General features: G+C 39.1%; 1 protein-coding gene across 1 annotated transcript in view; it reads right to left on the bottom strand.

Annotated features, from left to right (window-relative positions):
• Window positions 1–2,879: 2,879 nt before the first annotated feature.
• The window catches only part of LOC119789528 (protocadherin-16-like), a 103,877-nt gene continuing 92,129 nt past the window's right edge, over window positions 2,880–14,627 (bottom strand). Inside the window, exons 13-21 of the mRNA XM_038294451.1 lie at window positions 13,214–13,423; window positions 12,222–13,088; window positions 12,023–12,136; window positions 11,726–11,937; window positions 10,894–11,045; window positions 9,809–9,939; window positions 9,249–9,535; window positions 8,990–9,131; window positions 2,880–6,927 (exon numbers count right to left, since the gene is read on the bottom strand). Coding sequence (XP_038150379.1) covers window positions 4,343–6,927; window positions 8,990–9,131; window positions 9,249–9,535; window positions 9,809–9,939; window positions 10,894–11,045; window positions 11,726–11,937; window positions 12,023–12,136; window positions 12,222–13,088; window positions 13,214–13,423 — 4,700 coding nt within the window. The 3' untranslated portion in view covers window positions 2,880–4,342. The remainder of the gene's footprint in view (window positions 6,928–8,989; window positions 9,132–9,248; window positions 9,536–9,808; window positions 9,940–10,893; window positions 11,046–11,725; window positions 11,938–12,022; window positions 12,137–12,221; window positions 13,089–13,213; window positions 13,424–14,627) is intronic.

The following is a 14,627-nucleotide window of genomic DNA, read 5'->3' as shown; positions in this document are numbered from 1 at the left end:
CTTTCCTTTTTGATAAAGCTTATGGTTAGAGTGGCTCAGGTTATCCTGAGCTATCTTTATAGCTATGCTGCTATGGGCTTAGACTGCTGTAGGACATAGGGACCCCTTTTTCATCATTCTGCTTCATTATATCTCTATTCTCCAACTGTGCAGTTTATTTCAATCTCTAATGTTACACTCTCTCTTTTTCTTAAAATAGCTTCATCTGGTAATTTCCTGTTTGACTGTGACACCATCCTGAAGAGAAATATCAGCTGTGATGCTGCAATCAGACCTTTGTTTATAGATATTCAAGATTGGCCTGTTTTTTTTTGTGTGGTCCTGTTTCTCTGACTGTGACCAGCTGGATGTGCTCTCTTCATCCTCTGACATGGGAGCTGGCTCGGTGCTCGTCTGTGTGTTTCCTGGATGGGGCCACCTTTTGTATCTTTGCTTCTTTCTGTATGTCTGCTTCTGCCTCCTTGAACCCCAGTCGGCCTCGGCAGATGGCCGCTCACACTGAGGCTGGTTCTGCTGGAGGTTTCTTTCTGTTAAAAGGGAATTTTTCCTCTCCATTGTCGCTACAAGCATGCTTAGTGTGAGATATTGCCTTTGAGTCAATGAGTCAATGCAATCAACTGGTTTTCCTTAGACAGAAAACTTCAAATCCATTTGACTGTATAATCTGGTGAATTGTAAAGTGCCTTGGGATGATATGTGTTCTGAATTGGCCTTAAAGCTACAGTGTGTAATAATTACAGGCATATAAAGTCAGAAATTTAATATATTATACATAACTATGTTATTTATCATCACCTATGAGCTCAGCCTTTTAACCATAATATTTGCGTTGCCTTAGAATTCGTTATTTATAATTACATAGGAGCGGGTCTCGCAGCCATGGAGGCTGACATCTTTGCGCTACGGCAAGCGCAGAGGCAACAAACTAGCGATTGCGAGATCTCCCATGACGCTCGAAAATAACTACGGCAAGTTGAGAGAGATGAACTGAGACGATACTGAACAGTAGATGGCAGTATTATGCCTGAGAAGCGTTTAGTCTGCCTGAAACCAAAGAAGAAGAAGAAGCAGGTATACTGCGCCTCAGTAACAAGAAAGGTGAACAAGGCGGCAGGCGTGAGTGACTTTGCAAACTGTTTGGCCAAACATCAGACGAATGGAGGATCATGCCTACTCTGTATCAGAACGAAAAGCGGCGGACACCGAACCCCCGTCATCTAAGAAGCGGAAACACGACGAGAATAAACGCAAGCGTGACAAGAAACGGCAAAAAACACGGATCGACATTGGCACGGCATTTACACGATGGAAGTCACTGATGGAGGAAAAAGGTTTTCAAAGTGACGCTCAAGTTGCCAGTTTTCTCTTGGACAGGTAATTAATCCTACACACACTATTGTCTAATATCACTGCAGTTTTTGGAGTACAGGATGCTCAGACCTGTCTAAAACAATAACATGCTGCGTGATGATGCTGTTACTCTCCAGTATACTTATTCAGCAACATCCCTGACGTTTCACAGGTAATGATTCAGTAATTTTCTGTAAAATAATTTTCTGGATATATACCTCGGTTACTTCTCTCCGGCTCCTTTGGAGATCTTCAAGCCTTTCCTCCTCTGCTCTCACCCCGCTGGCACCCCTCCCTCGCCTGGCCCTAGCTGCACGCCCACCACGGCCTCTCTGCCCTCGCCCTGTTCCTCTCCCTCTTCCTCGCCTTGTAACCCCTGTGCCACAAACATGACTTGGACTCTGTAAACGGGGAATATATATTCTTCCAGCGAACACAATCTCGCTGTTAAACTAATGACTACAATTACTTCGTCTGTTTATATCACCATGCAAAGCAGCTCACCAAAACGTCACAACGACGTAGAAAAAATAACGGGTATATTTATTATCTTAAGTCTACATGAAATCTATACCCTACACAGACTAATGAAATACTATCTGTAAAATTATCTATGTAAACAAACCTCATCACTTGAGAAGGTAGGTGATTCCGACGTCGTGGAAGACATTTTGTCCCGTAACGCTCGCCGTACTGTTGGGGGGGAGAAGCGGTGTGGGGGAGACGTTCATGTTGCTGCATTCTGCTGTCTGACCGCTAGATGTCGCTGAAAATTACACACTGTAGCTTTAATAAACTGAACTGAAATTGAACTGAAATGTAACATGTCAGAATGCTTTTTTCTAAGGTACCAAATAGGAACCTACTGGTATTTATCTTAAATAGATTTTGTGTAAAGAGCATATACTCTTCTTTGTTTGGAGGTGTGAATAAAGTTAACCAGGTATTTTTTTTAAGTAATGGAAATATGTAGTAATCATTTTAGTTATGTTTTCTTTCGATAACCATCCAATCACCTTTATTCTATATCTGTTTTTTCAAGTAAAGCTGATTGAGAAATCTCTTTAACCTGGTAGTATTTAAGAAGCATAAAAATAGATTAAAATCTTTCCAGTAAGTAATCCAATATTCCTTTTAAATCTTGAGCTTAATGATTTGGAAAATTTAACCCTTTATTGTGTTGTTGTTGTTGCAAAAATCTGTATTTGTAGGTCAGAGTTTTACAAAATCTAAGACTCATCACCAAATCTCCAACCTGCGCATCTTTACTTACTGGTAATCCTGCTAATACTTAGTAGAGAGAAACACAGGCACAAAGAATAAATAATCTTTTAAATGTTATAAATAAGAAAGAACTGTGCGTTTAGGAGCCCAACTCTTTCGACAGCTGCAACAATTCCCTTTAGTTACGAAATGTTAAAAGTCCTGCTGGTGCATGTACTACATGCATGGATTATGTTTATACATGACTGTTATATGAGTAAACAAAATTTTTGCTGTAACACAGAAACATATAACAGAGACAACACTCTCAGACAACATTCTCAAGAACTTTAATCAGGCACTTTTTACCTTAAGTCTAGATGAATAGGTTCAAAATCATTTGCAGTCATCTTTGTTATGATTTCTCCTTCAAGGGAGACAAATGGCAGACTTTCATTTTTTTAACATATGTTATTTAAAAATATAACAAAAAGCAGTGGTGCTTATTTGTATATGGTGGTCAGGATATTCAAACATAAAGCCTGTATTTTCTAAGCCTGCTTAAATAAAATCACTGTAAAAGATTTGAAGATAACATAAGTATAGAACTACCTACTAAACAGGGCCATTAAGAACTCGTTATATTGTTCAGTAAAAGGTTGACAAAAACATATTAGTGCTCACGACCATGATTCGATGAGGGTATCTGCATAAAATGATCTGAAATACTCCAAGGTGCTTCTTGAAGACCATAGTATAAAATATTAAAACTTATTAGTGGATAAATAAAAAGTCAAAACAGGCAAATCTATGTTTAAATTATGTACATAACAATTCCCAAAACAAAATTGCCCGATTTAGAGCAAAAAGGCATTTTTTTAATCGTGTTTTTGTCTTTATAGAGAAACATTAATTTACTAGATGAAAATTGCTTAATTTTCTGGAATAGTTTTGCTACCGACATAACTAGTGATTTTTTTCATAAACCTGTTTAAAAGGTACTTTTTTTTTTTTTACAATATAGCATGAGAAACAATAAGGCCTAAAGTAAAAAAATTAAGAAATCCATCGCCCTGATGCACAGGAAAAACGGGTGTCACATTTCCCTTTCCTTTGCACAGTTTAGGGTGACCTGTGATAAAGACCTTTTAGCTTTTCACATTCATTATAAGCAGTTAAATATACAGGTTTTTTTTTTCTGAAGATGTTTCATTTAAGAAATCAAAGAAATCTCTTGTACAACAAATATTTACATTTAGGTCATGAACTTTTAAACACATTAATGAGGAACCTCATTTGAACCACAAGGTTGAGAATACATAAAATATCACAAACATACAGTACAAACAAGTATACAGTACAAGCTACAAATATACAGATATGTTCTGAGGTGTCTTCTACCCTTAACTCTTAACGCAACGTTTTATTGACAGAAACCACATCTAGGTACAAAAATATAAACAATGACTTTGTACAAAATATTGACATGTATAAATCCCTATTTAAATGTGCAAATTAAGACTAATAAACAAAGCAGAAATACATAAACATATACAAACACACACCACAGAAAGGCATAACTTTTTTTTGGCCTCTAAGTGATGTTTTGTCTTAAAAAGCACCACAGCTTCAGCTTTTTGGTCAGAAAATACAACTGCGCACTTGTTTTTTTTTTGAGAAACAGAACAAAGATGGTTTAATATTACAGCATTCAAGTTGCAGCCTGTGGTCCTACAGTAGCACAAGTTTTGAACAGCAGTGACTGGATTTTAATCCAGCAGTTTAGAGTTTAAATCCGTAGGTCTGCCTCGTCGCTGTGTTCAAAACTATGTTCAGTTGTGCTAATCAAGGAGGCAGAGGGGCCCTGTGAGACACTGAAGGGTGTAACTGCAGGAGAGCGTGCTGCCAGCGGTGAAAGAGATGGAGAAAAACTTGGAGACATCGCAACCGAGGAGATGGACCCCTCAGCACTGATGGGTGATCTTCGTAACGAGGCCAGGTGAGAGAAAGTCCTTGTGATTGCAAGTTTTGGGGGTACAGTTTTGGCCCCAGGGTGGGCCACAGAGGTTATGAGAGGCGGAGGGTCAATCCTCGACTCTGCTTTTGCTTTGTGTTGAAATGACCTCCGGGAATGAGAGGGAGCAGTTTCATCTTTTAAACGTGCTATTTCTGTAAAAACATTAGCTAAAGGTTGAAACTGAGGGCACCAATTTAGAAGGTAGTCCCAGTTGTAGCTGCCCCTCAGCTCCTCATCACCTGCCACAATGGCTGTAAGGGAGCCATCCACAGGGGGTTTCCCATCCTCTGGGAAGGTATAGTCTTTTGGCTGGGAGATGCTGAGTCCTCGCCCGACACCTACGTATCCACCCCTATCATCCCTGTAGACTGGCACCTGGCCAGCTATCAAAGTACTATTTGTGCTGCTCACTTTCTTTCCTTTAAACCAGTCCAAAGATGGTTCACATGAAACATCTGAGAGCTGATCAGCATCCTGCTGAATTCCAGAGTCTGGACCTCGGGCAGAAATACGCTCCTGCATGGAAGAAGAGATGCTTGACACTCGAGGATACTCATTAATCATTCGTATTTCGTCATCCTCAGCTGCCTCTGCAGATCCACGGCCACTAGAGTGGGACGGATCAAGGGAACCCCCACGAGTGTATGGTCCACCAACATTACCACTTTGGTCAGATGCATACCCAGGAAGGGTTTGATGATATATAATTTCACTTGCTGCTAGTTTTGTTTCCTCAAAATTGTGCAGTAAGGTGCCTGACATTGGGTTTCTCTTATGGGTTCTTTGCTCCCTTTTACGACGTTGCAACCTAACAAAAAATAGTGCCACAGCAATTACTATCAAAATCATTATCGTCCCAAGCGAAACAGCAATGACACTGACAAGCAACATGCTCATGTCTGTAGTAAGGCCAAAGGATGTATGGCTGACATCTACGAAAACTTTGGCCACTGCTGTGCGAGAAGTATCTACAGGGCTGTGAGCAGTCACTTCCAGAGTAATCACACGTATCTCTCTTTTAGAGCGGCTCACATGTCTACTACTGCTGTCCATCTTTATTGAAATTTCTCCGCTTGATTCATTGACTTCAAAGTAAGGCGAATGTTCTGATAATGAGTAAAGGACAGTGCCATCCACACCTCCATCCTCATCACTGGCATGTACTTTGCCAATGATCTGACCTCTCTTTGCTCCTTCAGGCACTTCAAATGTGAAGTCTGATGAGATGAAAACAGGATCGTATTCATCCTCACCTGTGACATAAACCTGTACTGTTACGGTGGCAGAATAATTGCCAGCATCCATGGCGACAGCTACAAAATAAAAGTAGTTGACCTTCTCAAAGTCAAATGTAGAGCATGTTCGTACTTCACCTGATGTTTGATTTATGAAGAAATCCTCTTGTCTATCTTTAGAGGTATCTAAGAGGTAATACTTCAGCTGTCCAAAGACTCCCTTATCATGGTCAACTGCATGCAGCATTGTAACTAAGGCATTTGGGGGTTGGTTCTCCCTGACACTTGCAGTAACTGATTTAAGAGGGAAGAAAGGCCTGTTGTCATTTATGTCTTTTACCTCGATATGTACTGCAGCCAAAGCATAATGGCCCTGAACATCAGTCGCCTGGACAACAATCATATGGGATAGCTGTGCTTTGCTGTCTAAAGGTCTTTGTAGCCTCAGTACTCCAGTCCAACGATCCACCTCAAACAGATTTGTCTGATCTCCTGAACTTATAGTGTACTGCACCTCTCCATTGGGGGCAGAGTCTGGATCTGTGGCTGATAAATGCAAGATCTCTGTCCCCATTGCTACACCCTCACTTAGTACAACACTGTAATCTGTTCTACTGAATGTTGGAGGGTTGTCATTAGCATCTGTTATACTGATTAGGACTGGCACACTAGAGCTACGTTGGGGGATCCCCCGATCTGATACCACAACAGTCAGGTTATAAGTTGGGAATGCTTCAAAGTCAAGCTTTTCCATCAGAATCAGGCTGCCGACTGTCTGGAATCCCCGACCCTCCAGGAAGTGCACACTACTCTCAATCTGGAAGGTATTACCAGAGTTGCCACTGGCAATTGCAAAATCAAAACCACAGTTTTCCCGAAAAAGGTCTCCATCCACGGCTTCTAATGTGAGAACAGTTGATCCAGGAAGGCCATCCTCAGAGACAGTGGCTCTGTACTCAGACTGGTGAAAAACTGGAGCGTTGTCATTAACATCGGATACATGGATCTGAACAGTGGCGATGGATGATAGAGATGGAGTACCATGGTCCCTTGCTTCAATAGCAACAAGAATGGAAGGATGTTCAAAATCCAGTTCTGTCTTCTGGTTGATAAAAAGAGTTCCTAAAAAAAAAAAATACTGAATGAGCTTTTCAAAATAAATGGAAATTTACCCAGTAGGATACTTGTGGTGCCTTGCAATAAAATATGTATTTATTTTATTCAGATTTTAAGTGACAGACAAAGCAGAAAGAAAAAAACACAAAGGATAGTTATAATAACTATTAGGTTGGAATGATATATTGCACAGTAAACCTTAGGGCCCTGTCAAACCTTGCCGATTTAGCCATCGTAAGCCTGACACCCCAGAATCTCCTAAAATGCTTGCATACTCTGAACTTTCTATGTATTTTTTCAATTTTGGGCGTATACATAGCATATTCAAGACGAGTGCAGAACTTATGTCCAACGACAGCCTAACTTATGCATAATGCACTGCATCACCCCATGATGGGGATGAAGTCTGAAGGAAAACTGACTGTTTCCTCCTGTGAACCAACTTTCACACCGGAACGCTGCAAATATGCCATTATACGTTAGCTGTAAGTTAGAAACATGTTAAGTGTTGGTCTGAAACACGTCAAATACGTTGATATACGTTGGAGATAAGTTCTTGATAAGTTACGCATAAGTTATGCACAAGTTACTCAAAGGTTTTGGATAAGCTAGATGCCGCAACTTATGAATAAATAACACTAAACATATGTCAACGATCAGATAACTTACCTATAACTTATGCTCCACGTATGGCATATGTCGGGAAATTTTTAGCATGCTCAAAACTTTTCGATGTACCAGCGTGTTTCAGCGTTTTCATAACTTATACAAAACGTACCCAGAACTTATCCAAAGTATGCCAGCGTTTTTGAAAGATTTTTCATGTGTTAAAGGGATAGTTCGGTATTTTTGACATGAATCTGTATGGCATCCCGATCACCAGCGGCATGCAATCACACTGACTTACCCCTGGCAGCGTCCTGTGAGCAGAGTTATCGTCCAGTTTTGGTCAAGCCGAAAGTAGTCCTGCAGGTTTTTAGGAACAGCGAAATAAAACTTTTCTCTTCCCAAAACATTATGTGTCCAAAAGAGTGATATTTTCGCATCCCAAAAACATTGTAGTGGAAAAAGTCACACGTCGTTATCAATTGGTAAGAGAAACGTTTTATTTCGCTGTACCTAAAAACCTGCAGGACTACTTTCGGCTTGACCAAAACTGGACGATAACTCTGCTCACAGGACGCTGCCAGGGGTAAGTCAGTGTGATTGCATGCCGCTGGTGATCGAGATGCCATACAGATTCATGTCAAAAATACCGAACTATCCCTTTAAGCATACGCTGGTCTAAATCGTCAAGGTGTGACAGGGGCTTTCCAGAAACATAAAACGTAGGCGTTTTTATACCATATCCTCATCACTTTAACCAACATTAACACATATTGCATATTCTTATGACATTTCATTTAACCTTAATATCTACATTGCCAGGCAAATTTTGGGTAGATTTGACATTCAAAAGCGTTTACTTTCTTCTAACACTTTCTCACCTTAGATAAATTGAGAGGACAATAAAATTATGAAACAATGGTATATATAATTTTGTAGCAAACAAAATGAAATTTGAAAAGGCTAAAATTAAAATCATATTAGATTGTTCAATATAACCACTTTGCTTTGATTACCGCTTACATAACCTTGGCATTATTTTGTGAGGTAGTCATCTAAAAAATGTTTCCAATATAAATAACAAAAGATGTACCATTGCAAAAGAAAGTGTGTCAAAACTTTTGACTGGTAGTGTAAATTATCTTGGGTAGCACATAGTATGATGTTACACTAAACTGCAGGTTGGATCACTATTTGAAAGTGGATGAGGTAAATTGATTAATACTGTGAAACATTACAACAGTAAGTGAGACTTTTACAGTAGCTTTGGTGGAGATTGCATCAAAATATTTGTGTTGAAAAACATGTAGGTTTTATTTTGTTTTTGGGTACAAAATATAAAGAAATCTGTTTTCCTTGTTCCAAACACCTTCCACATTAAATCAAAGCATGTACTAAATTAATTATTTCATTTTATAGTAAAATAGACATAAAGCACCTTGAAATATGGAAACTTTCTTACCATTATTTGGATCAATGAAGAATGCCCCCTTAGTGGATGACATCACTCTGTAGGTAATTTTGCCGTTCTCGCCAGAGTCACGGTCAGTGGCTGTTAAGGTGATAAGTGCACTGCCTGCTCCTTGGTGCTCTGACACAGTAACCTGTTCAGAAACAGAACACATCTATAATATATACCCCAATGACTTTTCAAAAATAGTTTTCTACTCTAAGTGATGAAAAGTGACCTTGCAATTATTCTTTTTAAAAGGTACATTTACCTGATAGAAATCCTGAGTAAACACGGGGGCATTGTCATTCACGTCATCAACAAGAATGGTGAGATTGGCTTCGCTTTGATGTTCGGAGTCAGATGAGCGCACCATCAGCGTGTACCACGTCCTCTCTTCATGGTCAAGAGAGCCGGTCAAAGACACTCCTCCCCCATAATGATGAATTCCAAACATGCCTTGGCTGTTAGCATCCAGGTGTAATGTATAGGACAGCGGTGGTTCTGAGTCAACATCATTTCCTGTGACCCGGGTGATAACTGTCCCAATAAGAGTATCTGTATATATATAGGAAATAAAACAAGTAATTTGCTGTGCATCTGAAATAAAGCATAGTCTTTCTAATGAAAAACATTTTTTCTATGAAGAAATATCCGGTTCTAAAAGCCTGGACTGAAGATACAGGAAATGAACGCAGAAACACTGGCAATAACTTGTTTCATAAAAGGAGTTAGATTTTTCTCACTAAGCTCCGCTGAGCAAGCTGCCAGGGAGCATGATGAGAGGCTTTATGATAAGATCACTGAACTAACTTCCACTGGGATGCTTACCCTCAGGCACCCGGATCTCTCGTGGCACAGGAATCATGGGACTGTTGTCATTGAGGTCTACGATGATCACAGTTAGGGTGGCAGAGCCAGCCAGCCGTGGGGTTCCCCGGTCTGTTGCCACAACAACAAGCCTGGTGCCAAAAGGGATATCATTATCTGAACTGTAGTTGAACCCGGATACATAAGCCATCGCAGCAAATAAGACAATGAAGATTCACTATGTGAAAGAGCTGTATAAGAGCTGTATGAAAATTAAGATATATTTTTCTTGATTTAATTATCTCAAATGTTGTTTTCAACCCCTTTGGTGCATTTCTATGCCTGAAACAATTTTTTAAAATATGGTCAACTAGAAAACCAAGAAAATGCATTGCATTAAAAAGTATGTACATGAAAAAAAAAATCAATGGTATGTATTTAAATAAATTCTAAGGGGGAAATAGTTCAGTTTATATTTATTTTGAGTTTACATTAAAAACAAATGCTCACATTTGGTGTAAAAAAACAACAACATTATAGTTAAAAACTATTTAGTCAGACACAACTTAAATGCATACATATATGAAATTTGGATTGTACATAAACCTAAGTTGTCCTTCCTACTCCTTTCACTTCAGCTCTCAGCTTGTTTTCTGTAGGATTTAGACCAGAGGACTGAGGACAAGGTTTATTTTGTTTTGATGAACTATTTCTGTGTTGATTTGATCATTTATTTACTACCATTATTCTGCTGAATGACCTTATTATTTCCAGTTTTCAGCACTGTACTGGAAATCTGTTGGGTTCTTGGAAATAATTACACCCACAACCTAAGAAATCAACAATTTTAGGTTTGAAGTATTTACCTCAAACAGAAATGAGCTAACATCTCTATGTGTACGTTAATGCAATTCAGAGTGATTCATCTCAAAATTACTCTAATAATCTGAAAGAGGAATTAGATGCCGTTTTAACCCTCACTACCTAGGTTTCTTCAAAGAGCCATTATAGTTGGTTATGACTGTAGGCGGATATAATCTTCTTTGGTGTTTTGATGTTTGAAAGCATAGACCATAAAAATAGAGGCAGTGTTAAGAAAAGCTCACTTTGTTTGGGTCCAGATCTCCCGGTCCATGATGGCACCAGTGGTGATACTTCCAGTCAAGGGGTCAATCTTGAATAACCCACTCATGGACGATGACCTGATGGAGTATGTCACCTGTGCATTTTGACCCTGGTCCATGTCATCTGCAGCAACCTAATTACCAAATGAAAAGAAACACATATTTAGAAATATTCACAATTGCTGTTTTATTGTAACTTCAATTTGGGTCACAAGTTTAAAAAACAGGAAAAAAAAACTGAAGAACAAACTTTATGGCACTAGAGAATAGAAAAGGATTCTAAATGATGAATTATTGAGTGCCTTTTTTTTTTTACATTATGAAGGTTTGAAATCAAAACATTCACCTAGTTGTGTTTTATGCCCTGCATTTTATTTTCTTAAAGCACAAAACAACACACTGTCAAGGCTGGCATCTACTCTGCCAGTGTAGCAAAGGACTGTTTATTTATTTCTTGTCCTGTGGACAAACTTTGATTAGTTTAAATATGAGTTTAGGAAAAAAGGTTATGATGAGCAAACCAAATGTCATCATCTGAACATAAACAGATGTAAAAAAGCCCTTTATTTATTTGTTTTTTTTTTTCAAAAAGTCATTTCTAACATTTAGATATAACAGTATATAAAAGATATAACAAATAAATTCTGGGAACTGAAAACCCTTTGTTCTGAATCCAACTTTATTTTTTCCATAACTATCCAGACTTGGGAAATGAAAATTTAGGATCAAATTACAAACTTTCCAGACTGTTTAGGAGCTCTCAAATAAATTCTTGTACAGCAATAAGAAAAATACATAAGACTAGCTACAGCACCTGGATAATGGGGGAATTGTGTCCCTGTGCCTCTCGGATGTATGCCACATAGTTCTGGAGCTGGAAGCGGGGCAAGTTGTCATTCACGTCCTGTAGAATCAAGTTAACAGCCATGTAGGAGCTGGAAGACGATGTTTCTGCTTTCACAACAAGGCGGAGTTTTGGGGTTTCCTCAAAGTCGAGTCCTTCAGATTTCTGCACCCATATTTCCCCTGGTTCATCAGAGAACAATAACATCAGAAAGTTAACCACTGACTTAGATCTCCTTGCACATTTTTTAGCCTTTAGTAAACATACCTGTAATGGGGTTTATCCCAAAAGACTGCAATTTGTTTCCACTAAAAATGCTGTAGATAATGCCAGTTTTGGAGCCATCGGGATACTGGGCTTCTGTCTTTGTCACTACCGTTCCTAAGGCATTAAGAAAATACAATGTTAAAACATTGCCATATGATTTTTGTTGTTTACATCACAAAGCAATATGATTCATTCAAACCTTTTGCAGCATTCTCTTGTAAACTGACATCTCTTGCTGTACGAGAAAAGCGGATCCCTCTGTAGTTTTGCTCCTTAATATAAATGATAACAACTCCCAGTGAAGACTGAGCAGGATTTCCTTGGTCCATGGCCTGAACAATCAGAGTCCTCTGGGTTTGGGTGAGGGACTGAAGCTTTTCTGTGCACTGGATGTCTCCTGTTAGTGAGTTGATTGTAAACCCCCTCACAGGGTTGGCAAAACGATAAAAAACAGACCCATTAGCTCCAAAGTCCTTATCTTCAGCCCTCATTGTGGCTAAGATTCCCCGACTAGAAATGGAGCTGGCAGAGATGTTCAGAATAAGTGGATCCTGGATGAAGAAAGGGGAGTGGTCGTTCACATCTTGGATGTAGATAGTAACTTCAGCAGTTGAATTCAGGGGGTTTGTGGGAGAGGAATCGGTGGCGCACACCATAAAAGTGTACGAGGCAGTTTTCTCTCTATCTAGGGGTGCAGCTGTGATAATACGGCCCGTGTTCTGGTCTATGATGAACATGCTCTGAGAGCCGTGGCTCAGGAAGTAGAGGATTTGACTGTTGGGTCCATTGTCCAAATCAATGGCTCGGACTTCTAGAACCAGGGAACCGATGGGAACATCTTCTGCAATGTCCGCAGTATAGCTGCTGCTTTCAAACTGTGGACTGTGGTCATTACTGTCAAGAACTGTCACTTCAACAGTAGTACTACTGCTAAGTGGAAGACTGCCCTTGTCCTGAGCTACAACTGTTAATGTATACCCAGGTCTCTTTTCCCGATCTAGTGGCCTTGAAGTATACAGCAGGCCTGTTTTCTGGTCAATATGGAAGTTTCCAGATGGATCCCCGGCTGCCAAAAAAAGAAAAATATGGGTGTTTCACAATGAAGCATCATCACCCTTTGACTATAAAATGTTTACAAATCATGTGGAAAGTAAAAAAAAGAAGAAAAAAAATATTATAACATAGTCACACCTGAAATTCTGTAGTGAATCTCTCCACTGTCTCCCTCATCTGGATCTGTGGCCTTTACGGTAAAAAGAGGTAGCGCCTCCATATTTTCAGGCACCTCTATGCTGTGGTAGAGACGTCCAAAAACAGGGGCGTTGTCATTGGCATCAAGGATCTTGATCTTTACTGTTGCTTTAGCATAGTTGGGTGGGAGGCCTCCATCTTTTGCATAAACTGGCAGATCATCAAAAACACACAGTATAGTTAGTCTAAAATAATTCAAAGCAGATGTTTGAGAATTTTATAACCTATAGTAAAACTACAGTATGCCTCTATAACCTTTCAACATTTTATCACATTACAATTACAATCATCAATGTATTTTATTGGGCTTTTATTGGATAAACCAACACACAGGGTGCTTAATTGTGAGAAGGGAACCAGATATTTTTTTTATTTTATATCAATAAAAATGTGGGGAAATATATTCAGCTCTGCTGAGTCAACACCTAATGGAAAATCTTGCAGAGATATATTTGCAGGAATAACTGCTACAACTCTGTTAGGATGTTTTCCCTCCATGACCCGTGGAAAAACTTTGTAAAATAACACTGATTCAGCAAAATTAGGCGTAGGATATCTTACATATACATTATTCATTTAGGTCTGGATTTATACTAGGCTAGTTTAAAACATGAAAATTCTTCATACAAAACATTTCCGTTATAGCTCTGGATCTCTGTTTATGGCTTTGGTGGAAGTTGAACATTCCCCCAAACCTAATTTTTTTGCAGCCTCTGACAGGCCTTCTGCAAGAATTCCCCTATAGTTAGCTTCTTCCAATTAACAAGCCAGTTTCCTTATTCCTGTCAAATAAAACATACCCACAAATTAAGCCTACCAGCACCAAGTCTCACTGTGGGAACTCTTTATGAACCTCTTTCAAGAATAACTTGTATGATGGTACCTTATCATGTTCCCTTTGACAGACAATGTAAGACAGACCTGTGTAAAGTCAGGAAAACAAGGTGGTCTAACATTTTTTTCTACATCTGACTATATTTCCAACATAGCCGTGCTTCTAAACAGAACTGTGTGCTCTTACTATTTGGACTTCATGATGCATAATTTTTAATAGGCCTTCAGAGATCATATGCATTTACCATTTAGTTTGTTTAAATGACACATGGTTTAACACTCCTCACAAATCTTGATTTCTGAAGGCACTGGTCCGATTGATCTGGGATTTTATTTAGGGGTCTTAGGGTAAAAGGGGGTCTGGATAGAAATTCACCGCACAATTTTTAGAATCCCCTACTTCACAATATGCCCAATATGTGTTGAACTATAACCAGTTTGGGGTTGCAACATGATGAAATGTGAAATAAAATTAAGGGATGTGAAAAGTTTTGCACGACACTAAAGGGATAAAAAAAAA

This window comes from Cyprinodon tularosa, unplaced genomic scaffold (assembly GCF_016077235.1).
Source record: "Cyprinodon tularosa strain WSP-4 unplaced genomic scaffold, ASM1607723v1 ctg34, whole genome shotgun sequence".
NCBI lineage: Eukaryota > Metazoa > Chordata > Actinopteri > Cyprinodontiformes > Cyprinodontidae > Cyprinodon > Cyprinodon tularosa.
The sequence above is the reverse complement of the archived record's forward strand: the minus strand, read 5'-3'. Positions and strand labels throughout refer to the sequence as shown.